We start from the raw sequence: 27,432 nt of genomic DNA, 5'->3' as shown, positions 1-27,432 counted from the left end.
CCTATATTTTTTTAAATATTAAAATTTCAAAATGTCCTTACCCCTTAAAAACACCTGCACATGAATGTTCACAACAGCTTTATGTGTATTGTTAAAACTTGTAAGCAATCAAGGTTTCCTTCAGTAGGCACATGGATAAGAAACTGGCATACATCGAGACAATGGGATGTTGTTTAACACCAGAAAGGTATGAGCCATCAAACCATGAAAAGACATAGGAACCTTAAATGCAGATAGTACTAAGTGAAAGAAGCCAATATGAAAAGGCTATGTGTTATAGGATTCCGAGTATAAGACACTGTGGGAAAAAAAACAAAACTGTGAAAACAGTAAAAAAGATCTGGGGTGGTCAGGGTGAGGGTGGGGATGTGAACAGGCAAAGCACAGAGGACTTTCAGGGCAGTGAAAATACCCTTTGTTGATGGACACATGTCATTATACTTTCTCCAAACCCTTAGAATGTATAACAACAAGAGTGAATCCTCAAGTAAACTATGGACTTTGGGTGATTATGAAGTGTTAACATAGGTTCGTTGTGGTTAAAAACAACAACAATGACAAAAAAATCACATTCTGGAGAGGCAACTGTGTATGTGTAGGAGGACAGAATGTATGGCACATCCCTGACCCTTCCTCTCAATTTTACTCTAAATCTAAAATTGCTCTAAAAAATATCTTAAAAAGAAAAACAACACCATTTACATTAAATTTGCACTTCCTTCATAATGAATTTAGTAAAATATCACATTTTCTGCTGTCAAGGGCTTCCAATCTTTGAATGTCACTAAAGCCCAATGGCTTACAATCCCCTACAAGGCCCTAGACACCCAGCCCTCCCCCCTTCCACTCTGCGCCTTCCTGACCTCTTCCACTCTGTTTACTCCGTGCTCCTCCTGCTTCATCCACCCAGGGCTGGCTCCCTGAGGTCTTTGCACGTGCTTAGCCTGCCCCTGTTTCTGGGCTTCCTCACTTGGTTTCTTGACCCGGAACTACCATTCCACAGATAGCAGATAATACAATATGGCTTGTTCCCTCTTCTCCATGACTTTTCTGCTAAAAATGATCTTATTAATGAGGTCTTCTTGGACTTCTAATGTAAAGGGCACTCATGCCCACCCAGCACCCAACAGGTGCCTTGTCTTCCTTCCCTGCTCTATTTCCCCCATAATAATTATCACTAGCTTACATACCATGAATTTTTAAATTTATTGTTTATTAAATATAAAACTCTGTGTTGCTTCCTGTTGTATCCCTACTGTGGGCACTCAAATAATTGTTAGATGAACAAATGAAGCATATCTTCTTTGCACTCATCATCACTGGGCAGTTATCCTTACTACTATTCATTTTTCATATATTATTATAATATCAGTGCACATTAATTAAAGAACATTTCAAAAAAGTAGGAAACATAGAGGAAAATAAAACTTAAAATTATCAATAACCAATGTGACATCATGGTTAACATTTTGGCTTATATGTTCTTTTAGCCATTTATTCATCTATAAAGATAGACTTCATAAATTTAGTATTATATTACAAATGCCATTTCATAGCCTACGTTTCTTTAACTGAATCTACCATAGTGTTTGTCACTTAGTTTATTTATTTATTTATTTATTTATTTATTTATTTTAGATTTTATTTTATTTATTCGACAGAGATAGAGACAGCCAGCGAGAGAGGGAACACAAGCAGGGGGAGTGGGAGAGGAAGAAGCAGGCTCCCAGCAGAGGAGCCTGATGTAGGGCTCGATCCCAGAACGCTGGGATCACTCCCTGAGCCGAAGGCAGACGCTTAACGACTGCGCCACCCAGGCGCCCCTGTCACTTAGTTTAAACTTCTTCTTCAGCTTCGCCTGGCTCTCTGGTGCTCCACTGTTTACTTCGTACCAGTTGAGTGCATGATCTAATCTGAAGTGACTTGAGCCAGGAACACTGGAGGATGTTTATGTATAGTGCTTTAGTCAATTATTTAAAAGTAGAAGTGGTTAAGTAGTCTAGGAGATAGACTCGGTTGTCAATAAGCACATCGCATCTTATTGTTAAAACTCTGTCTTTTATTATCCAGTTAATGAAACGAAAGAGTCAAAAAACGAGACACTTGCCAGTGGACCAACAAATCGCAATCCAAAGAGCCTCATCCATAGGAAGATTGTCAATGAAAGCTTTAAGAGTGCTCAAGTTCATTTAGTCATGTTGCAATTGACCTTGACACTGTTCAATATTGTCAGTTTATTAAAAGCGTAAGGTAGCTCTGCCTTCTTATGAGACAGTAGAACTTGAGTTAAAAAAAGAAAGGCCACTGTAACCATTGTTTTAGAGATGACAACCTCCGCCTGGTTCTAGGGCAAATGGTTGATTCTATTTTTAAATACCATTTCAGTTTTTTGCATGAAGTAGCATACATTAAATTTTCAAAAACTTCTCTAGACTACACAAAGGGTAAAATTTGATTTTTGTTGTTTTGTGTGATAGGACTTACTTCTATAAAATCAGAAGATCAATTCAGAGGAGACAAAAATTTAAGTTATTTTTTAAAAAGCCTCACAAATCTATTTTTTTCTAGTATATAACAGTTCAGGAGATAATTTGAAACGGATTCATCTGTTATACCATCTGTCAGAAATATGCTGCAGCTGTTAAATGTCCAGCAAAATTTGAACTACAAGTCTCAAAGTAATTCGCCCTTGGTACATGCAGACCAGACAATTTCCAATATGATTTACAACGATTCTTGCAAACGTGACCGATGTTCTAGCTTTACTACTTTAAAATTTTTTTCTGAGCATGGCTATTGGACCTACAAGAGGGAAGAGGAAATAAATTTGATCTAATTTGATTGAATTTATTCCTGTCATAAGTTATCATACTGATTGTGTTCAATATTTGTCAAAGTTTTGAAGAATACCCACTATGTGCTCTGTATTCAACACATGGAAAATGTAAGCAAGTCCCCTTCCTTTCAGAAGAGACCAGCATGTAGCAAGGAGATCAAAATATAAACAAATACTCATCACAATAGCTTTTCAATGATACAGGATGAGAGTGTTATGTTAGAAATACCAAGAGTCTTCCGGTTCTTTGAAAACAAAACAGGATCAGGAAAATAATGACTGTCATTTCCAGTGAAAAGAAAGACAATATGATTTAAGCAAAGACATATAAAATAAGAGATGAGTTAGAGTCAATGGTGTTTTTGCCCAAAGGAAAAGCGAATATTTTTCTAGTATACTCCTATGACACTGATTTTTAAACTGCTTAATTTCTATTGCTATGATTTGAGAATCATAGGACAACTGATTCAAAACTGGGAAAGAATTTTTGAAATAATGGAAAAACTGAGGAGACTGTGGGTAAGATAAAATTAAATTAAGTCCTTCAGATTCATGGCTTAGAGAGAAAATCTAGTTCTTTTGTCTGTGCAGAACGTGTTCTCTCTCCTGTGCTAGTATTAGGGAAACCTCAACCTCAGAATATCTCTGAAAGTCGCAGCTGTCCCAAGAAAAATATGTAGTAGATGGTAAGTTAAAAAACAGTCGACCTCAACTATGTAAACAAAATTTTACAAAAAAAAAAAAATACTGAAAGAGAACGTTGTGTTTTTATTACCCATACTTTCCATATGTTTTTAAAGAAGTAACTCAATATTTGAATATTACATAATATAAATTGTTAAAGTTAAACAAAGTTTAGCCTCCAGATATGATAACACCCTTTCTATAAAGAGAAGTAATCGGGGTATGAGATTTCCACAGATGACATATGGAAGGATCTAAGTTTGTTTTTGGTTTTTAACAGAATGCTAAAGTTAGCAAGATTCCGAGGTGAAAAATATAGCGCCTATTCAAGTAATGCACGCTGATGAGAGACAAAGCACCATGCTTCCAAGTGCATCAAAACAAAATAGTTCTGTAATCAGCTGCCCAAATTTATGGGAAATAAAAATAGTGTGTCTGCCACAGCTGTAAAGAAACATTGTAAGGTTATTGTTCCTGCTGTGCCTTTCCTCCCTCCCTCCCTTCCTTCCTTCCTCTCTGTCTTTCTTTTCTTCTTTCTCCCTTTCTTTCTTTATTGAAGAGGAAATGAGAAAAAGCAATCACAATCTTGGGAATAAAGTGTCTGACCTCTGGAGATGCTAGATCCCATCCAAGTCTTCCCTTGGTCAGAGTGAGGCAAGTGATGCCGCTTCCTGAAGACCCGAAGGGGCTAGACGGACCTTGGTGATGACTCAAGAAACACCTGAATCAAGACGTCAGTCTCCTTTTCCCGCAAATCCTGAAACTGTCCATTAGGCTAGATGAGAAACAATGCTTTTTTGTTCAGGGCATTTCCCCACTGTCTTTGAAGCAATGCCTGGGAAGTCAGGCAAATGGGACCAGGGGATAACATAGTGAGCAGTGGGTTGGACACAATAACCTTTAGGAGGATTCACAGGTAGTGGCATACTCAGGCAGGTGAATAAAATAATTGGCAACAGTCAGGCATGCGGGTGAGCAGACAGAGCGTAAGGAAATTTAGGAGCAGGAAGCAAGATGCAGTCCTGGAGCCCTGAGATGGGACTCGGGGCCCGGAAATGAAGACTGCAGAGAGACAGAACATCTCTGGGTGGAACTGAGATATGACGGCGTGGCCAGTGAGGGTAAAAATCACAATGACCCAACTTGTAATTCAATGTAGTTTGGCCATCAGGAGCAAGGCAGGAGCCTATTGATTGGAAAGAGAGGAGGTCAGAGGGAGCTCTGGCCTCTTAAATTTGTCCTAACTATGGAGAGGAGGGGTCATAAAACCTGAGGCAGGGTCAACGTGCAGGTAGAGGGAAGGTAGCTCCGGCTTCAAAAGTTAGGAATTGAAGGCACAGGACATAAAGAGACCTGAGAATGTGCCTTTCACAGTGGCTTTTCTAGTAAAGCATGAATGAGGATGTTGCTAGAATTGCTGTCCTGAGAGCACTGACTCATTCTGGAGTCCTTTGTTCTTGTTTCCTGTGTATCAGGCTTAGGTTTCCAAATGTGTGATAGAAAACATATATTTAAAAGACAGTATGCGGTGAAAATTCTCTAACATTAGTATTGTTATTATTATTAAAGATTTTATTTATTTATTTGACAGACAGATAGAGACAGCCACTGAGAGAGGGAACACAGGCAGGGGAAGTGGGAGAGGAAGAAGCAGGCTCCCAGCGGAGGAGCCTGATGTGTGGCTTGATCCCAGGACTGTGGGATCATGCCCTGAGCTGAAGGCAGATGCTTAAGGACTGAGCCACCCAGGCGCCCCTCCAACATTATTTTTAATCAGAGATATGTTTGAATGCCATCTTTAATGTTAATTGCAGGCATTTTAAAGTTCTTTGACCTTGTAAATTCCTGCCCGTATCCCTTTGCCGACAGAGACCCCTCTCAGCCAGCTTGTTGTAGGTCCCTCTCAGCCAGGTTGTCTTAGGTGAAGGGCAACAGCGGTGTCATCCTTATTTGTCAATAATCTTCTCTGTTCCAGCTTGAATTAGTACAGAATTCTTAGAGTTAGTCTGACTTCCTGATTGATTGAAATTGTGTGAAAATAAAACTCAAGGCCCATCTGCTTCTTTAGTTTTCATCCAAGATTCCCTGGAAGGGAAGTACACTGGAGACCAAATATTTGCGTAGTTGTGTGGCCGTAGTCTTGGAAGACATATCACTATGGGAAAATACAATCCTGAATTATTTCAAATGTTAGCAGTCTCTGTCTCTGTCTCTGTCTCTCTCTCTCTCTCACTTTTCTATCTCTCTCTCTCTCTGTCTCTACACCTCCTCCTTGTCCTTCTCCTCCTCTATAAAAATTCTTACTCCAGGAGTTTGCCTGGTTTACTAATATTTAATGTCTGCAGAATATTGACACATGTTCTAACACAACAAGCAAGCTGACTCTTTGGAATATATAATGCATAATAACCATTATTACAGTTGGAAATAAAAATGGCTAGTTCATCACAGGAGTCAGCATGCAATACGTACGTGCACAGCATGCTGCTACAACCACGTTGGGAAATCTGATACCCATTGTGGCCTCTGTAATTTTGCTTGAGTGAGCTGTTCCCTCTTTCTAGAATGTTGTTAGCCCTCTTTCCACCTGTCTATATTCCCTCAATTCTTAGGGTCATGTTCATTATTTATGTGTTACCTATTACCATAAGTGATGATTATTCATTCTTCTTTGTGGATACCTGGAATATTTGTCATATTAGAGCAGAGGTTGGAAAATTTTTTTCTGTAAAATGTCAGATAGCAAATATTTTAGCTTTAGAGCTTATATGGTCTCTTTTTGTGACATTCTGCTGTGTATTTGAAAGCAGCCATAGATAATACATAAATGAGGGAGCATGGCTGAGTTCCAATAAAACTTTATTTACAAAAGCAAGCTGGGGGCCACATTTTGGCCTGTAGGGCATAGTGCGTTGGCTCCTGTACTTGACAATGCTTGGAGTTTTTAGAGCTTGAGAGAAGGTTAGCTAATGTGCTCCTATTATGAGTGAGTCATCTGTAGAAAGTGGGTTAAGTTACATACTCAAAAGTCACACATTTATGTTGGAGCCAGTAGTAACTAGCAACTCAATAAACAACAGCCCTGCATTTTAAATGTATCTATTATTTTCAGTATTTGATTTTATTTTGTTCAGCACTGAATTACAAACTGTTTGATATTATCCTCTTATTTCATGTCTAATTACTTTATGTGGGTCTATATATTATTGGACTCATGGGGAAAATGGGTTATTTTTTTAATTGCCCGAAGTAGCTAGAACAGTGCAAGGCACAGAGTAAGATCTCAATAAACATTTTGATTAAAGTCTTCCAGGAGAACATACAGTACATGTAGCATTTTTTTCTTACTTAAATATGTGGTTATGGATTATGTATCTCAATTTAGAAGGATGTAATATAGCCAATGTTTAATTCTGCTAATAATTTTGTGGCCACTTAAAAAAAAACACACACACAAAATTTCTTATATGCTCTTAGCTTACCTGATCCCAATTTTATTATAATTTTGTTATTCTGATTTATATGATTTCTTAACAAAAAATTTAAAATTCAGTCTGACGATGATCAATTGGTTGTGGAAGTACAACATGATTAGATATAATAAGGATAAACTATGTTTAGGTTTTATACATGCTATATTTAAGTTCTAAATTTAAACTAGCTAATGGATCATTTAATCAATTATTCATCAACTTCATTTTAATTACTTTCAATGTAACACTATATATGCATTGAATGTTCAGTTTTGGAAAATGAGTCACTCATTGTCAGGCATAAGCTTGCCCTATTGAGAAGGTTTATAGACTAGAAAATGCTTCTGCCTGCATGATCTTATTGATTTCTAACAGAGCTCACCTCATTTCCTTCAGATAACTATTCAGATGTCCCCTAATGCAAGAGACTTTCCTTGACAAAGCAGCAAAAATAGCCATTCTCTATCTCTACCTTATCCCCCAAACAGCAGCCCCTTCTTTCATATTTAATGTGTCTGTAGTATTTTTCACCGTATCATACTATAAATTCACTATTTTGCTTTTACCTCTTTGCTTTTGTTTTAGTTAGTTTTTAGTTCCCACTAAAACATAGATTCCACGACAGGAATGTTGTCAGTATCATCTGCATTCGCGAATGCACGTTAGCACATTCCTAATAAAATGGGAAATTTGGAACTAATGATCACTCCAAGTAAATGCAGAACTTTCGTCAAAAGGTTATTAAAAAGTTAGATTTAGAAGAGTCAGCACTTAAGAAATCAAGATTTTATATTTGTGTTCAGTGGCAGCTAACTTGAATAGTAAAGATTTTTAACAATTAAGACAAAATCCTTCACTGTAGATTCTCACTTCATGAATTGATCCCTTAAAAATAAATTTTATGTTCATCTTTTCATCCTTTTACATTTAGCTTTCTGGGAAATATATTCATATGCAGATGCCATATTTCCCAGAGGTACTTGCTGTATAACTAAGAAAAATAAGAACTCTAACTATATTTAACGAGGATGGATATGTTCATTTTTAACTTCGGATTTGTACACACTTGAGTGGTGAGATAATGAATAATAATTCATTTCCCCAGTATCACTGGGGACTTTACTTGAGTGACTTTTCAAGAAAACTAGTTCATTCCTTCTGTTGCTTAATTTTTCTTCCATTTATAAATATCTGAGGTAGAAAGCATTCTCGAACATGTAGTGTAACTCTGTCTTACTCAACAGTACTGAGCATGTGTAAACATTTGTGGAGGACTGAAGACCTCCTCTCTAACAATTAGGTAGTGTGCCATCTTGTAGTTCGGCAGTGTGTTTTGGGACTGTGCAACTGTCAGGTTTCATTCGTTCTTTTTCTCATTCACTCATTCATTCATTCTATGAATGTTTTTAGAGTGTGTGCCAAGTGCTGGGTATGGTTCCCATCACTAGAGAGTAAGCATTAAGCAAACTATCAAAAACTTGATTCTCATAGAGCATCCATTCTAGTGGGAGAGAAAGGAAACCAAACAAATGAGTAAAAACATACATGCCAGGGGTCTCTGAGTGCTATGAGGGAAAAGAAAACAGAAGTGGGGACTGAGAGTGATAGTAGTATCGTGCTCGTTTAGCTGGGTGGACTGGAGAAGCCTATCTGCCCCAGTGAAGGTGACTTTGAGCAGAGACCAGAGGGAAGAGCCTTGAGGTAGCTGGAAGAGTAATCTCGAAGGCCATGGCAGGAATTGGCTGATGTTGCAGTAAGAGGAAGAGGGCTCTAGTGGTGGACAACAATGGACAAGGATGCTGGAGAGAGATACGACCAGTCCGGTGGCCACCGTGGGCCATTGGAGTGCCACAGACTTTATTCTGAGTGATTGAGAGCAGGAGCCAGTGGATATTGTGAGCATAGGAGCCCCCTGCCCACTTATATTTGTAAGCATCCCTTAGGCTGATGTGGGCAGAACGATAGAAAAGCAAGGGAGGAAGGAGGAAGACTATTCAGTCTTCCGCAAGTGATCATTGGTGGCCACTTGGACAGGTGATGTGAGGGTGTAGGATTTGGGATATTCCAGAATGAGAACACACAACTCCTGATGCAGTTTCCCAGAGAGCGTGCATGGACCCAGAAGAAATCCAAGAGTTGAGTCCTGAGCACTTTAACATTTAGACATTAGGAAAATGAGAGAGATCCATTGAAGGAATCAGAGTAAGCAGTAGTGAGGAAGGAGGAAACACAGAAACTTAATGGCCGTTGAAGCCAAGTGAAGAATCAAGGGATCATCTGGTTCCAATGCAGTTGATCGGTCGAGAATGATGGGAACTGGTTAATTTTTCAGATGGCAGTACTTTTCAGAGTGGTGATTGTTCTTGTTCTCTCTTACTGACCCCTATTTCTTAGGCTTTTTTAGCCTTGGGAGGATTCCTCCTAGTCTCTCTCCTCCAATTTCTGTGTTTCTAATCAATGTTTCTAATCCCCTACCCCTATGATGAATAAATCCCCGAGGATTTCCAGAGGATGCTGGCTTTTCCAAAGCCTGTTAAATAAACACCACCACCTTTCCTCATGATTCTTAGCAGGTCTGCATTGAGGCCCTTCAGCATAAAGCATTTTGTCATAGCTACAACTCTTAAAAAGCAGGAGTTTATATTATCACAGTTGAATTGTCTAAATTCTGATCGTTTGCTTAATGTTGTATCATAGACTTTGACATTTGTACTGTATTCAACAATTATTTTAACTAAAACATACCAGTCATTATTTTAAAATATTTAATCTTTCTCTTTTCTCTTTTCTTTTCAGAAAAATGTGATGAGCCACTTGTGTCTGGACTCCCCCATGTAGCTTTCAGCAGCTCGTCCTCCATGTCTGGGAGCTATTCTCCGGGCTATGCCAAGATCAACAAGCGAGGGGGTAAGGAACACTTTATATCCTTTGTCAGTAAATGTGTTAAACGAGAACACGTTATATTTAAAACTGCATTTCTAAAATACATTTTATTGTACAATAACTATTAGCAGACAACTCATAGATACGATAAACCTCTTTTGTAGTCACTATCAGGGAGTGATATAGGAAAATTTGGGCTGGAAGTAAGAGACGGTAAATTAAAGAGGAAGAATTTTTGGAGTTGTACATGATAATGAATTCCAAACGATATAAAAATTCTGACTTAAGGAAGTTCTTATTAATCGGAAAATCATTTTAAAAAAGTCAAATGAATTGATTTCAAATATGTATACAGTGAATGAGAAAATACTCTGTATTTACTACTTTATTTTTTGTTTTTAATAACATATAAACTATATCTATTGAAAATATAGAATAAAAAAAGTTATCCTTGGTAATTTCTGCCCCCAGTGCTGAGACTTTAATTTTATTATTAAAGCCATTGTAAAAAATAGTTATACATTTGCAACTAAACTTTGAGGTTTGGATTTTAAAGTAGTAGTATTAATTAGTAAATGGTAGTTTCAAAGTGGACAGCAATCCGTAGAGAATAAAAGAAAATATGATTAAGGACAGAAACTTAAAAACTCTCTTGCTTCAAAGGAACACTGATATAAATAACAATGAATGACAACTTAAAAAGAAAAGAAAAAATATTTTCTTGGATAAATATGAATCAACCCACAAGGACCATAATTTGTCTTCAGTAAAACTGGAAATACAGAACTCACATCACAGCCAATTCAAGGAAAAAAATATAGATAGAAGGAAGAAAGCAGGGGCACCTGGGTGGCACAGCGGTTAAGTGTCTGCCTTCAGCTCAGGGCGTGATCCCGGCGTTATGGGATCGAGCCCCACATCAGGCTCCTCCGCTAGGAGCCTGCTTCTTCCTCTCCCACTCCCCCTGCTTGTGTTCCCTCTCTCGTTGGCTGTCTCTCTATCTCTGTCAAATAAATAAATAAAATCTTTAAAAAAAAAAAAAAAGAAGGAAGAAAGCATGGGAGGGAGGGAAGGAGAGACAGAGGAAAAAAACATAAAGAAGAAAAAGTAAAAAAAAAAAAAAAAAAAGAACAGGGTGAACCCAAAAGAGGAGATAAAAAGAAGAAAGAGAAGGGGCGCCTGGGTGGCACAGTGGTTAAGCGTCTGCCTTTGGCTCAGGGCGTGATCCCGGCGTTATGGGATCGAGCCCCACATCAGGCTCCTCCGCTATGAGCCTGCTTCTTCCTCTCCCACTCCCCAATAAAATCTTAAAAAAAAAAAAAAAGAAGAAGAAAGAGAAGGAAGAAAAAATGACATGTGAAAAGGGAGAAAGAGATATCACAGAGATTCAGAAAGGCCAAAAGGGAGAAGAAAATAGGTAAGCAAAGTGTAGAATGATATATACAGAAATTCACAGGTGTATGAAGACACCTTAATTAGTAAAAGACTTGATGAAAGACAGATACACAGGCAAAAGTGGAGGAATACACATTTTTTAAAATTTTATTATATTAGTCAGCATACAGTACATCATTATTTTTTGATATAGTGTTCCATGATTCATCGTTTGCATATAACACCCAGTGCTCTATGCAATATGTGCCCTCCTTAATACTCACCACCCAGTTAGCCCATCCCCCCACCCCCTCCCCTCTTAAACCCTCAGTTTGTTTCCTGTAGGCCATAGTCTCTCATGGTTCATCTCCCCTTCTGATTTCCACTCCCCTTCATTTTTCCCTTCCTTCTCCTAATGTCCTCCATGCTAAGGAATACAAATTTTAAAATATAGACTGTTTTGATTTTAAAGTAGTATTAATTAGCTGCTCTTTTTTTGCAGTTCATTTTCCTCTTTTTAAAATTCTGGTATAATTGGTATGTAACATTAGTTTCAGGTGCACAGTATAATGATTTTATATATATTGCAAAATGATCACCACAATAAGTCTAGTTCACATCTCTCTTCATGCATAGTTACAATTTTTTTTCTTGTGATGTGGACTCTTAAGATCTATTAGCAACTTCCGAATATGTAGTACGGTATTGTTAGCTATATGACTTCTTTTATAACGGGAAATTGATACCTTTTGACCTTTTTCACCCACTTCACTGCGAACCCCCTCTGGGAACCACGTCTGTTCTCTGTATCTATGTGGCTGCTCTTTTTATAATATGATATCTGTCATGTTATGGTCATGACAGAGTTGGTGAGTTACTATAAGTTATCAAAATTTTGCTTGAAGATGTCAAAGTAAAGAGAATTTTAATTCATTCCTTTTCTATATAAGTCACTAAAAACAAGCAAACAATATAAGTAGAAAGTCGTGTAACAAGGAACTGGCCATACCCAAATAATAATTATGATGTTAGGCCAGCCAATCTGGAGCAAACTATACAAGACAAAAGAAATGATACATATATTCCTAGATGTCAAGGGCATATAATATTCCCTAAAGGAAGTCCTGACATTGAGAGATCAACTTTAATGAGAGGAAATAGAGTCATAGAATATTTCCTTAGAAAGTTTCATAGGAAAATATGACTGATGAATTTTATACCCAGAGAATCTGGGCAAGTCAGCTTGCTTCAAGCATATAACCTCTATGGGAACACAAATGATATAATATAATCAACAATGAGATGTGTGAAATAAAAAGAATAGAGAAACCATGGTCAGATGCCCGGTACTGAGCAGTGAATCCATTTAAGTGTAGACCATAAATAAACAATTTAGGAACTACAGATGTAGAACAGAGAATAATTTTTATAGATGTGAGAATGTAAAAATACCAAATTATGGAAATTAAAAAATGTATGCCTTTTCCCCCCTAATCTTTCGGAACAGGAGGCCACTAGACACGGTAACTTTAAATGTAAATTTATGTTGTCTTTGATTTTTTTTTAGGAAGCTATGTCTCTTATGAAGAAACCTCCGTAGTTTCTTTTGTTGTTTTTGTTCTTATGCAAGTAGTTTTATTAAAGTGTTTTTTGTTTGTTTTAAAATAGTACAAGATGCCACCTTGAATTATTTAGAGCTATTTACCTATTTATCTACTCATATGTAAAGTATCTGAAATTAAACTTCTAAGAGTTAACTTTTTTTTTAACCTGGAGGGTGGGATTTGAAGAATGTCTTTACTTTTTTTAATAATAGGTTTCTCTAGTTTATAGAATGTAAATATTTATACCTACATATTTATGTAGATAGATTTATAGACACAGTGTATTTCCAAAATGAAAGTTATTTCAAAAGCAAAAGACTATAAACAAAATTTATGGTTTTCTAGTGGTTTGACCAGCAGCTTATCTCTGACTCTTGATACAATACATTGTCATGCATGGGGACGAAGGCATGAGGTGCGAGTTCTCTGGCAGGAAGCATTGTCTGTGCTGTAGTTATAGATTTACACTTGCTTATCGCCCATTTTATCAACATTTGTCATTCCGGGGCTTAAGTTACTTACTTTTTGGCCCCCCAAAGACCCCTTTTGCTTATCAGTGGTATCCTATGTATACTTGCGTATAACTTCCTCCCCTGCTCCATCACATACTATCTACCTGACTGTTCAGGACTGTCACAAACTGGTTATATCTCCACTCCTCATGCCACTCTACCTCTGAAGGTTTATATAAGACCCCCCTGTGCAGGGCTAGCCTTAACCCTAGTTGATGACCTCAGTTGGGTCAAGGTAGCAAGCATCAGAGAGGAAGGTTATCTCCTCTACAAGAAAAAAAAAAAAAAAAAAAAAAGGAAAAAAAAAAGAAATCTACATATGGTTATTTTCATAATAAACAGAACTTTTTTTACCCTAACAAAGTTCATATGCAAATGTTCTTGGGAGAGGAGCCATGTTAATTGAAATTTATACTAAGGTATAAATGGCTAATAACCCACATTGATTAAGAATAGATTTTTTGTTAGTGTAGCAAAATATTACACTTCTCAAAGATAGGTAAAGGCAACAGAGAATTCCAAAGGGAGTAAATAAAAAAATATATATATCTTTTTAATATATATTTATAGATATAAAGATATATATCTTTATGTGTATTTATATAAAAATAAAAAATAAAGATGTATTTATATAAAATATATAAATCTTTCTATTTTCATGTCTATATATTTATGTACATTTATATATTTATATATGTTTATACATTTATATATCTATTTTGTATATATATATATATCTTGCTGGATATATATTTTCTTACTTCACTATTGGCAAGAATCATCATACGCATACACTATATAAGCATCTGAAAGCAAGAAGATCATGTACTAACAGAGAAGGATAAAATAATATAACTTGCCAATTATACAAATACAGAAAAGAACAAATTCATTTGAGCATTATGTTGATTAACATTGCTTCAAGTTTTATCATTTATTTAAATGATATTCCTCAAATACATTTTGGAGAGATTGAGTTTTTGAATACATAGAAAATCAGATTATAATGCAAATATACATTCAGATGACAGATTGACATGTATTCAAAAAAATGAGTTTAGTTTTTGGGTTCCCCACAGTATAAATCCATCTGCTACAACCTTGATGTCAGGGGCCAATTTATGACAAAACTGGGGAGACATGTGATGCTTATGTGGAAAATCCACATATAATTCGGTGATGTCTTTTGGAGCCTACTGCTTTATGGGTTTTGTTTTTGCTTGTTTGTTTTATAAAAATACCAACCCTCAGTGATCTATCTTCTGGATTTATCTCCCTGTTCTTAATTCACTAAAGGCGTCCCATTCTTGTGTCATTCCAAGTCAATAGCAATTACACGGGTTAATCTTTCCAAAGGTTAGCAAAGATGTTAAACCTTTGAGAGTCCCATGTGCGGAGCATACTGCCTTACATTTATATAGCATTTTACAGATTATAAGATGTTCTAAATGTCCGTTGATCTTCACAACAACCTTGTTAGATAGAATGTTAAGTTAGAGATGCCAATCATTTCTTCCCCCAGACTTTTCAACTTTCTAGTTCATCCTCTTTTTCCTGCCCCACGGGGTCATCATTCTGTCACGTGGTCCTCTTCTCCCTCCACTGACCACAGATTAGAGTTCTTCATGCTCGATTTTGCCAGATGAAGCAATATTGGTGCTGCACTGGAATTAGCCTAAAGATAGAACCTAAAAAGAGCTGGAAGACATAAGCCAAGTTTGATGTATGCTTATAGCCAGAGCAATCCAGTCATGAAAGCTCAGAGTTTCTTGAGTGATGTGGGTCTTGAATACTTTTCTGTCTTTTCACCGTCTTACCATTTACTTTTCCTCAGTGGATCCTTCAATACTTGACGCTCTTCAGAGACTTCTTTTAAAGATTGGCTTCCTGGCTATTCCTTCCATTTTAGGAACCTGTCATCTTCTCTATTAAACCAAAGGGCAGAGAGGTGTTGTGGTGGTGTTGTTTTGAGGATATTTACCCTTTATTTCTTCCAGCAGGGAGAACAGATTGCATTTGTAAGCCACATAATTGATAATCACTTCTGGGAGGAATATGTGTATAATAGACATCTGGAAAGACTGCTGGAACAGATCTCTTAATGTCCACACGTGTATCTTAAAAAGAACTACAGTCTTTACCTTCCCTTAAAAGACACCACTGAAGTTAATAATTGCCACCATGCCTTGAGAACATGGCTTGGTCAAATCATGGCCCTGATCATTTTCTGCCTCCTGTTGGCCAAGAGGGAGCTTTAGTGATTAGCATAATACCAATCTCCTGTGCATACACTTCCATACTTACACGTGTTGGAACACCTCTTTCAGGCTCCTGCGTGGCTCAGCAAATAATCATACCTCACTCTGCTCTTCAGAGGTCTTTCCTGCTTCTGGGAAAGACACTTTTCTCCCCTTTATTGCACCCTCAATCTCCTGTGCCTGAGTTACATTTGTAAAATACCTCTTCTTCCTCTGCTTTCTTTTCTTGCCTGCTCTGCTTTAAATATTCAAAGGATCTGTCACTACTAATTAAACAGTAACTGATACACTATGAGCTGGGAAAGCAATCACAATGCTTCCGGGAGGACATTGTCCCTCTTTGTGTCAGTAATTCCTCCTCTGCTAGCTCCAGTCCCTGACCCATTCCTGTTCCATACTGCCCCCTTCTGGCAGCATTCTTAACCTTTATTAGGAAACTCTTCCCTTACGCTATAACATCAAGGCTTAAATTATGAAATAGACTGAGTTCCCAATTGTTGAACTATTTTCTTAAGATTTTATTTATTTATTTGAGAGAGAGAGCATGCATGAGTGGGGGGAGGAGCAGAGGAAGAGGGAGAAGCAGACTCCCTGCTGAGTGGGGAGCCCGACTTGGGGCTTGATCCTAGGACCCTGAGATCATGACCTGAGCTGAAGGCAGATGCTTAACTGACTGAGCCACCCAGGCCTCTCCCTCCCCCCCCCCACTGAACTTCTGTGTTTTGGCAGATTCCATTCCAACATTCCCCCTCCCCTCTCCAGCCTCTACCACTTACTGTTTCTCTTAATCTGCTCCTTTTCCCATTCATTGAGCATTCATTATTACTTTAGTATGAATTCGGTATTTGTAAGTGTTCTTTCTTCCAGGGGAATTTGCCTTTAAGAGCAGATCCTTGGGAGCAGGAGAATCTTGAGGACTGATTTTCTAATGTAGCATTTTAGAATATTTGCCGTTCCTATTTGGATTGGCCATACTTCTTCATCTTTGAATTACTCCCCTGAAAACACCTGCTGACTTTGCCAGCTCTGATGCAGTGCTGAGCAGTGAAGAGAGAATGACTTGTATTCAAGCATAACTAGATTCCAATATGGAATCAACCAAGGATGAGCATGGGATTAGTCAATATCAATTTCTCTGCATCTCAGCTTCCTAATTTCTATGTCTACTATACAACCTCTCATCCAAATCAGGAACTTTGACAGTGCAAGATTCTATTAATAATTACACCAGGGTAATCTTGCAAGTGTGGGCCCCCTATTTATATTTTAGAATGGAATCAACTATACAGTATAACAAACCTGTTGTGAAGATTAAATGAAAGTCTACACAATCTGTGTTGCAATGAAATATTATTTTCTTTCCCACCAATTACCCTCAACTCCCAAAAGCAACAGTGCAGGTACTAGTATTTCAAAGCAAGTGAATACATTACTCTTGTCGTTACAAAAGCAACACCTCCCTACAAAGTGATTGCTGGAATTTGCATATTTACCAACGTGTGTATGTATTTCCCCTACCATCATCTAAGAAAAATATCATAATGATTGAAAGATTAATAAAAGAACATTTTAAATAATTTTAATAAGTTTTGCATAATCAGACTCTGTTAACATTAACTTAAATGTTCCCCAACTCTCTTCTCCTTAAACTCCTTCCATTTCAAGTGAATTTATGCCAGTGATTTGTGTTATTTTGTTCTGATTATCTTTATATCATTTGAATTAGATTGTATAGAGTCCAATATAATATTTATTCACTCTATGATCCTCAGGAAAGCCGAAAATAATTGTTCGAGACATTAGGGAGAATAACAAATATTTTCCCTCCTCAGCCCAAGAAATTCTGGCTATTTTTTAAAAACGATTTTTTCTAAAGTCATCAGTAGGTCTTTGTATTCGCCCTTCTGGTTGAATGAGAGTTACCTTCTAACTAGCATTGTAAGTTTTAATTTATTCTTTTTACTTTAATTCTCCAATACAAATCAAAATTTGGGCTTTAGTGGGAGCTTTAAAAAATTCATTGTGCAATACAGGATACATTTGTATCATTGACACTGTTAAAAATGATAGAATTCTGGGGCGCCTGGGTGGCACGGCGGTTAAGCGTCTGCCTTCGGCTCGGGGCGTGGTCCCGGCGTTCTGGGATCGAGCCCCACATCGGGCTCCTCCTCTAGGAGCCTGCTTCTTCCTCTCCTACTCCCCCTGCTGTGTTCCCTCTCTCGCTGGCTGTCTCTATCTCTGTTGAATAGGTGAATAAAATCTTAAAAAAAAAAAAAAAATGATAGAATGCTGAAAGCATAGTCACCAGGGAATGACTCATAAATTTGTTTAGACATGCCTTTTTAATTTGCAAATAATATTGCTATGTTTCCGCTGTGGCATTGTATTTTATAACGTTGGAATTTGAATACCTTCTTTTATGTTCCCTATAGAAATCCATGCTGGATTTTGTAGCATTTCCCCTAGAACACTGTTTCCCGAAATGTGTGATGTTAATATGTGCTAGGAACACGCACATATACGCTCATTTTCACAATAAAATCCTCCGGGCAAACCCTTGTATTCTGGGGTCCTCTCTAGGGGAGTCAGAACTTCCGTACCCTGCAGCATCTTGGGTCCAGCAGAATACACGTTCACTTTGGGAAATGCTTTTTTAAAATCTAACCAAACAGTCTACACATCATGGGTTTTAAACAGGGTTTGCTTAATATACTTAGAAGTACAGATGTGTCCCATGGGTTCACTACTATCTTTGTGAAATTACTACTTTTAAAGGCTCTTTGATAATAGTATGATGGATAGGATTTTTGTAGAATTAATTGGAGAGAGGGAGTTTTTCGACTTGGGGCATTTGAGAGGAACAATTTTTTAGTTAATTATTTTTAGGAAGTTTCTAGTTTACTATGTTTGTAGCAAATATCTTAAAATGCGCCTGGGTGGCTCAACCTGTTAAGCGTCCAACTGTTGGTTTCAGGTCAGGTCATGATCTCATGGGTTGTGGGATCGAGCCCTTCATCGGGCTCTGTGCTCAGAGGGGAGTCTGCTTGAAGATTCCCTCTCTCTGCCCCTCTTCTCCCTCTCTCTCAAGTAAGTAAACAAATCTTTTTAAAAAATGGCCACTAAGAGAATCATGAGGTGGAATAAACAGTTATTATTAAAGTAACCACTGCTACCATCTTTGAAATGGCCCTGGGATATTAATTCTCTAACACCCTCCTTTGTCACAATATCAATAGCCAATTGTCTAAAAGAATGGGAAATTGTGACTAATCAATTCAGATATTTATAATATATTTTTGTAATATATTTTTGGTAATTTTCCTTTACACACAATATTGAAACCCATGCTGTTTGGTACTTGCCCTATAAAGTTTAGGACATATGGAGTGGGAAAATTCACATCTGCATGAACAAAGAAATATACTTAAATAAATATTTATTTTGAGGAGATGTACAGACTAAGTATATCTTTATAGATTCCTTGGTACGGAATTAGAGGAAGTAGGTTTCCCTTGCGCCTTTGGGGAGATCTTGGGCCACTTCCCCTCTTCGCTTAGTTGTCCCAATTACCTCGCTTCTGTCCTGAGAAACTTGGACTAGATCATCTCGCAACACCTCACCTTATAGCCAAGATTGATCATAATGTCTTGGTTTTTATCTGAATGGAACACTGCAGATTCTTAGTGGTCCATACTTGTTCCTCTGTGCGTAGACATGCTTTCCATTAAATAATATTAAAAATAGCCAGGATAAATGGGAGAAACTATTTATCAAATAAAGATTTTACAAATTGAGTATTTCTTTCTAAACCATTCCAGAATACATGCCAATTGTATATTTTGGAGATTAAATGTTCAGTTATCCTTTTGATATTTGCTGATTTTGTTCAAAGAGAGGCTTTAATATTTTTCACATCTCTGCCAAGTAGGTGGAGAATTTACATGAATGATTTGTACCGTATCTGAAGTATCCATCTTAAAATAGAATTCTTCACACAATCTCAAAGATATTTCTTTAACATAGAATCGCACACATGTTCAACTCTCAAAGAATATTATCTGAATGAATATATTGAATCATATTTATTGTACATATTATTATATTCTTTTTAAACTTCAAATGCTCATTGCTTCTATGTTGGCATGACTCGTTAAACCAAGAGTGAGTATTTGCTAACATTTTTCAGTTTCCAAAAAATTACCTCACAAGTTATTTAATCACTGATGTAGCTACCTTTAGGTCCACGCAATAATGGGTAATAAATAACAGTAGCAAACATTGCATTGTCATTGTAAATTAAAACAGAATATTTTCTGTTTTTTAGAATAGACATGTCGAACAATTGGGAAGTGGCCCTGACGTATCGAGTTCTCCCAATGCTTTCAAAATTGTGAAACAGTTACCATCAGGATAATGATGTCCAACTAGTAAAGCATGCCTCTCTTAACTCAGGATATTCCTTTCACGGATGGAGCCTTCAGTTTGAGCTGCGGCATCCAACTGGTAACAGGTGCCTTTGGGTAACAGAACCATTCTATCAGTCCTTATATCTTGTGCGTGGCTTATAAGGAGTACATTCTCTGAGTCAGTTGTAGCAGCGTAAACTAAGAGGAAAAAGCAAAGGCCAGGAATGAGCAGAGCGTGTCCACCAGTCACTATCTGGGACACTCACATCAGCTGATCCTCTGAAGGACACTCCCCGGTGAGGGGCACTGCACACAGGATCCATTCATCCAACAAGGTTAGGACAAAAAAAACAGGCATATGAAAAATATACTTCCGATCCTATAATGACATTTCCTCTATACCAGATGAGTGACTCCCCATCATTCTTCAGTATCTACAGTAGCCCTCCTTTATCTGTGGGGGATATGTCCCAAGACCCCCGGTGGATGCCCCAAACCGTGGCTAGTACTGAACTCCAGATATACTATGTTTTGTCTCATACATACATACCTGTGATAAATTTATAAATTAGGCACAATAAGAGATTAACAGCAATAACTAATAATAAAATAGAATACTTATAACAATATATTGTAGTAAAATTCATGTGAGCGTGGTCTCCCTCTCCCATAGCTTCTCGTACTATCCTCACCCTTCTTCTTCTTGTGATGATGTGAGATGATAAAATGCCTGGGTGATGATAAGAAGTGGGGCAAATGACATAGGCATTGCCACATAGTGTTAGGCTAGTAATGACCTTCTGGTGATATGTCAGAAAGTGGACGTCTGCTTCCAGACAATGATTGACCATGGGTGACTAAAACCACAGAAAGGGAAACCATGGACTGGGAGGACTACTGTATTCTTCTATGAACAGAGAAAGTTGCATGAATTTTGTCTCTTTGCTTCTTTCCCCTTATGTCACTCAAGAAGAGAAAAAAAGAAAAAAACAGGCCAAATCATTTCCGAGGCTACTGAGAGGATTTAATTTAGTAATGGCTCTATTAGCAACCTGGTTAGGTCATACTTATTAGAATGAATTAGACCCTTGTCTTAATACCTTTAGCAAATGAATGACTCTTTTCTCACATTTTTCTTTGAGAAGAATTTAAAAAAATAGAATTTCCTCTCTTTTATACTCATGCTGTCCAAAACTAATTCTGAAAATATTGCCACTAATAACGATTCAAAGCAGTTCAGCCTTTCTTAGCCTACTGCCTTTTCTATATTCTGCAAATGAGCAATCAACATTGTTTACTCTCCCCTTGCTTTAAAACCAAGATATATGCTTGACATGAATACTGCTGACAATAAACCATGACATTTAAGACAGTCTACTTTTATAGTTCTTGTCTCTTTAACATTAAAATGTAAACTCAAAATGTAGAAAGCTTTATTCCTCAGGTTTTCACCAAGAGGTCACTTTTATTTTACTTTTTCTTAGCTATTTTTATTTTCTTCACAATGCAAGGAATTCATGTTGTACGTTTTTATTTTGTACTAAAAGGTTCGTGCCTAAGTATATGTATGGACAATGTGTAATTACACATTTTTATGGATTTTTCCCTAGTCAGTGTCTGGCACATATGTATTTTAGTGGATTATTAATTTGAGTTTTTTGTTTGTTTTGCCTTCACATGACGCTCAGAATACTAGATAAGCCTTACAGTCTTCACCGTTAAGGTGATGAAAACCCTTGTTTACTTTCCTTCTCTTCCTCCCTGAGTGTTTTAGGGAAAGTAGAGGTTGAAACCACATGCTTCTGTAGTTTCTATGCTTCTGTGATACTAGACATTCATGAGTGATTGCTAGAGTTTCTTCTTCTTACATGTTGCTAAGGCCATACGTTCCCATAGGGCCAAGTAGAATTCCCAGAAGGAAGATGATCAATATCCGAGTTCTGAAATGGTACCAACTGGAGGAAGATTTAGACACGACAGATATGATGACCCTTTCCTCATCATGGAAGGGCTCCTAATTCAAAACAAATGAGTCCCAGGGAGGCCAAGAAAACCAGGGGTCATCCCCCTTGCCTACCCCCACCCCAATCTTTCCCACCTAAGTTCAAATGGTGTTAAATTATAAGCACTTCCCTTTTTATTATTTTTATTATATAGATTGTCCTACAGACACAGCTTCAATGTGTTAAATTATAAGCACTTCCCTATTTATTATTTTTATTATATAGATTGTCCTATAGACACAGCTTCAATGTGCTAATGTTGTTTGCCCTCCAGTAGTGGGGACAGGTGTCCCCTTTCCAACAAGTCATCACTGATGGCTAGACATGGTATCCCTCTCCGTTTTTTGAGGTGTGTTTTTTCTATTTTAGAACTTAGCATGTTGTATTATATACATATTTGCCTGACCACGTGATGCTGGTTATGAGTTGACACAAGTCCTGTGTCTCATGCGTCCATGGATACCCAACACCCAGCATGATGCCCCACATAGAGTAGATACTCAGACGTTGAGACCAGTGCTGGCATGGACACATTCTCTCATCTGATCCCCACAAAAACCCTGGGAAAGAATTTAGAATAAACTCAGTTCTATGGGTAAGAAAACGTAAATTCACGAAACTCTAGACTCCTGCCCAAGACCGCAGCTAGCAGAAAGGAGATTTGAGCATTTGAAACAATCTCTTCTGACTTCAAATCACTCACTCTTCTATTTTCCACATGTCTTCCCTGCCTACATGAGTTTTTCTTTAGGAAAAAGTGGAATAATATTTGAGCTGGTTACAAGGCATAGCTAAAGTTTTCCCACTGGCGTCTTAGAACATAAACAGGTACATTTCTCTATTTTATTTCTGGAAAGTACACACTGGCTTTGTGATGTCTTTGCATGCTTATTATCTTTGTTTTAAATAACCAAAGAGAAATAAAGACATTGCTTTAAATATTTGCATATAATATATTTTCAACAGGTACATCTTTTTTTTACACTAAAAAGCTAGCCAACCTAGTCTCCTTCAGTGTTTTTTTTTTCTGAATTTGTGTAATATGAGGTGGTAGGCAAAAAAGATGTATTGTACTTGAAATATTATATATGTGAGAACAGCAAAGATTGGAACAAAACAATGAGACCAACATTCTGTCTCCCAGGAAAGAATTGAAATGAGAGAAACCCACTGATGTGCAGCACCACTATGTAGGAACTGACAGAGGCAATATTTTTTTGAGTCACTAACACTCTCAATATTCAAACCACACATGAAGAAAAAGCAGTAAGTCAGTACAAAGTGAAAGGAAATGAATAACAGAAATAAAACGCAACCACACAATAGAAAATGCCTGAATCTGAGATTTGCTAGATGTGCCATAAACTAGATCTTTGCTTGGAATGGGATGGGAATAATCTGGCATTAATAATAACAATATCCCACTGTGTGATCCTTATCAATCACTGAATGGTTCCTTCTATTCCTTCCACTGAAGGATTCGGCATTCTTACAGTTTGCCTTTCATTTTGTTACTGTTTAGTAGAATGACCATACTTCCTGGCAACCTGGAGAGACTGCCAAGGGAACTGATTTCATTTTCCCCCAGATCTTCTTATAGCAGAATAAGTAAAACAAAAACTATTTGACTAATTCTTTCAAAGTTATTATTTTCTATCTTAATCATTTATGATGAAAAATCATTTTCCAAAGAGAATGTCAAAAAGGCAAGAAACACCTTTTATTTTCAATTCAAAGTTGTTCTATTTGCATGTTGACAATTAAAAGAGAACTTTGAACCAGATAGTTGTATTTTGAACAACAAACGGTGTTTATTGGCTCCCTGGCTGAAGGACTAACACTAGCTAAGCATCAGACATGAGAAAGGAGAGAGGCTATGCAACCTGCAAGCAGGCTAGCCTCTTCCCAGGCATGAGTGCCAGACGTCCAGTGACCATCAGGCTGGGAAGGAAACACCCAGATGGCCCAGTTTTTGTGATGCTTCTTGGATACATCCAAACAATGCAATTTTAGCAAAAATGCTGCTTTGCTTACATGATTAGGTCAGTCAGGGCTTTCTCTACATGGGTCTGGAGGCAGGCTTTGGTTCTCTCAGGCCATAGTCCAGCTTTCTATGGTCCAACATGAGGAGAAGTATGGGTAGAACAGCTCAGAGATGCCAACCAGGCCCCTCTGTTCTTCTTGCCATTCTGGGAAGGAGTTTTCACAGCAGACAAGGTATACCATTCAGTGAGTAAAACAGGACAAATGCTGGCCTTTGGTTGCAATTCCGCATTAATTTATTGTGAGTTCTTTGGAACTTTTCTTCCTACTGATATGACATACATTTGGAAAGTTTCAGTTCTCCTTAGTAATTCGTCAATAACATGGCAACGATTGACCAAGGAGAGACAGACCAGCAAGATATTTTGTCAGCAGCCTGAAACATGTAAATCAGCTTCTGGAATGCCAACAACTTAAATTCGAATAGATTTCTCACTAAGACTAAAATCTAAAACCCTGTGATTCTATTTCTGTATATTGGATTAGTCAAGATTTAAGGTTCACTTTGTTCTCAACTCATGGGAATCTCCCCCTGCCATTTTTTTTTTCTTTGTTTGGATGGCTTAGCTGGTGCAGAGAAAAAGTGAGATTCATTCCTTCAGACGCTCTCAAGTGTGATCTGTGCTAGTTTCACACTCAACAGTGGGACTAACAGAAGGCAGAAATGAGGAAATAAAAATCCTGTTGTCGAATGAGAATTCTACATCTCACTGCAGAATGGCCTAGTACAGTTATTCATATTTCAGGCACCTCAATTAGACATTCATTATTCATAAACACTTACGTAACTCTGAGTTATTCAGGCTGGGAGAGAACATTTCCTTTCTTTCTTTCTTTCTTTCTTTCTTTCTTTCTTTCTTTCTTTCTTTCTTTTTCTTTCTTTTTATTACTAAGACATCCTGTATGGAAAGAGGAACAAAAAAAGATATTATATACACACACACACACACACACACACACACACACACGCACCCTGTCTGCTGCATGTAGATCTAAGTTTTAAATTGTAGGCATAATACCTCCAACAAAACAAGACTAACCTAGTACATTTGACTGTCTTTTCAAAGAACCAGTCTGGACAAATGGACTGGCACCAGTTCTATTAGGGTGGTCATATGGATGAAAATAGCAACATTGATCTTTCTGGCTACAGCCCTCTCAACCACTTCTAACATACAGTGACACAGGTCAAGACCTGGAAGGGCCTAGTAGATAAGACTAAGGAAGTACCCAAATAAGACTTGAAATGGTGCGTTCAGTTTAGAGGGAATGAGAGAAGCCAGTCATTCAGTAAACCTGTACTGAGCTGAACACATATCAGCACTGAAGATTCATGCGCAGGTGGGACTTAAACATCCGAAATGTTGACAAAGGAACTGTTTAGCTACTCTGAGATCAGGTCATCTGAGCATAAATCAGAAGAGAGTAGGCACTGGTCTTAATGAAGATGATTATTGAAGAGTTTCTCCACCTTAGTCCTTTGAGGGACCTGAGTTTCCTAGTGGAACAGACAAAAATACTTCCTTCCTTCTCTCCATCCTTTCTTCTTTCCCTCGCTTCTCTTCCTTATATATTCCCTCATGCCAGTATTTATTAAGTACCAACTTGTTTTAGTTTTATATAAGTCAATGAGCTTCCCTTAAATAGCTCACAACTAAAGAACTGGATTGGGGACATGGCATGAACATGATGATTGTTCAAGAATTATGTCACCACTGGTGGTGAAATTATATAAATATGAAGGTTATTATGGTATCTTAGAGAACAGATGACCTAATTGCTGAGGAGAGTTCAGGAATAGGTAGAATCTCATCTGAAGAGTTAACGTACTCGGAAGCGTCAAAATCAAATACAGTATTTGTAAAGGAGCTTGAGCTGGTAGTTTGCTGTGAGATCAGCTTGTGGTAAGAAACACGGATTCAGATGGATTCTTATCACTAAGATTCTTGATTGTCACACTATGGAGCAAGACAAAACCCCTGGTTTCAAACCAGTCTAACCTTGTTACCTGTTTTTCCTCCACCCTCAGTTCTATTTCCCAATTCTGTTATTACCGCTCTTCGTGCCCCAAGTCTGTCGTCAAGACAGAAACACAAGTAATCATTTGCAAATCAAGAAATAATACTTCATTCTTCTGCTCAAAAATTCTCCAATGGATTTCTACCTCATTCAGAAGAAGGCCTCCATAGTCCTGATAAGGACTTATCAGATCTTACCTCATCTATCTGCCTGCACCCATTATCTCTCTCACCTAATTGACTAGTGTCCTTCCTGCCTCTCTAGCTACACAGACCTCCTTGCTATTTCTTATAGTTGCCACTCCCTTGGTGTAAAACTCTGCCTACAGTACTAGGCTCTCAGTTCCTTCAAATGACACCACCTTATAGAAGCCTTATCTGATGACTTCATTAAAAATGTCCCACTCATTCACTGACTCACTCAATGACACTTGCCCTCCAATTTTCTCCATGTGCTTTTTATAACCTAAGGCCTAGACTTGGCTTACAATTCTAAAGAGGAAGATGATAAAGTCTTAAAAGATTTATAGAGAAAAAACAATAAGGAAAAGATAGTTGAAGTTGTGTAAAGAAAAGGTAACAAAAAGATAGAAAGAGACAAGAATAAAGGATGCCCCAAAGTTTCTATCTATGGTGAATCAGAGGGTGAAGCCAACATTATAGATAGATAAGGGAAGCAGACATGGGGAACTATTTGAAGATTCAGATGTACATGTGGTAAGCAAAAATTAAAAATAGAAATGTTTGATAATCTAATTTAAGAGGTGTTAGTATGCACATGCTCTCTGAAGAGGGCACGTGCTCTCTTAATACCAGGGGTTGAAATATTTCAGAGTTATTTAGCAAAGGAATAAGAAGAACTGAACACAGAACACCAAGCAAGTTTAATGTTTAAGGGGTGGAGAAAGAGCAAGCCTTCAAAGAAATTTGGAGGTTGAGGAGAAATGAGCAAAACAAGAAGAGTGTGGGGTCTTTTTGATCATGAGAATACAAAGTCATATGCAGCAGGGATGGTCCTGTAATATAAACACTAGAATATGTAGATTTGTTCGTCAGTATGATGGTCACTTATGCGCTTCCCAAGAGTGGTTTTAGTAGAATTTTGGAAGAGGCATCCAAAATGTTGTGTGTAGTAAAATGAATTTAAGGTGAGGAAGTGGGAACAGAACATGGAGAGTACATTTTCAAGATGTTTTGATAAAAGGAAAGAAGAAAATTTAGAAAAATCAAGAGATGGGATGTAGCCAAGATGTGTTTTCTTCTTTAATGAGCGAGAGCTAAACATATTTAGAGAAAAAGGAGCCTAGAGAAAGGGGAAAGTTAGTTGAGAGTAAAATC

At 37.5% G+C, this 27,432-nt stretch overlaps 1 protein-coding gene across 1 annotated transcript in view; it reads left to right on the top strand.

The window, feature by feature from the left end:
* Positions 1-8,779: 8,779 nt before the first annotated feature.
* The window catches only part of CNTNAP2 (contactin associated protein 2), a 1,324,851-nt gene continuing 1,306,198 nt past the window's right edge, over positions 8,780-27,432 (top strand). Inside the window, exons 1-2 of the mRNA XM_008697394.2 lie at positions 8,780-8,859; positions 9,752-9,900. Coding sequence (XP_008695616.2) covers positions 8,780-8,859; positions 9,752-9,900 — 229 coding nt within the window. The remainder of the gene's footprint in view (positions 8,860-9,751; positions 9,901-27,432) is intronic.

Source organism: Ursus maritimus, unplaced genomic scaffold (assembly GCF_017311325.1).
Source record: "Ursus maritimus isolate PB19 unplaced genomic scaffold, ASM1731132v1 scaffold_3, whole genome shotgun sequence".
Taxonomy (NCBI): domain Eukaryota; kingdom Metazoa; phylum Chordata; class Mammalia; order Carnivora; family Ursidae; genus Ursus; species Ursus maritimus.
This window is presented reverse-complemented; position numbering and strand designations above follow the sequence as displayed.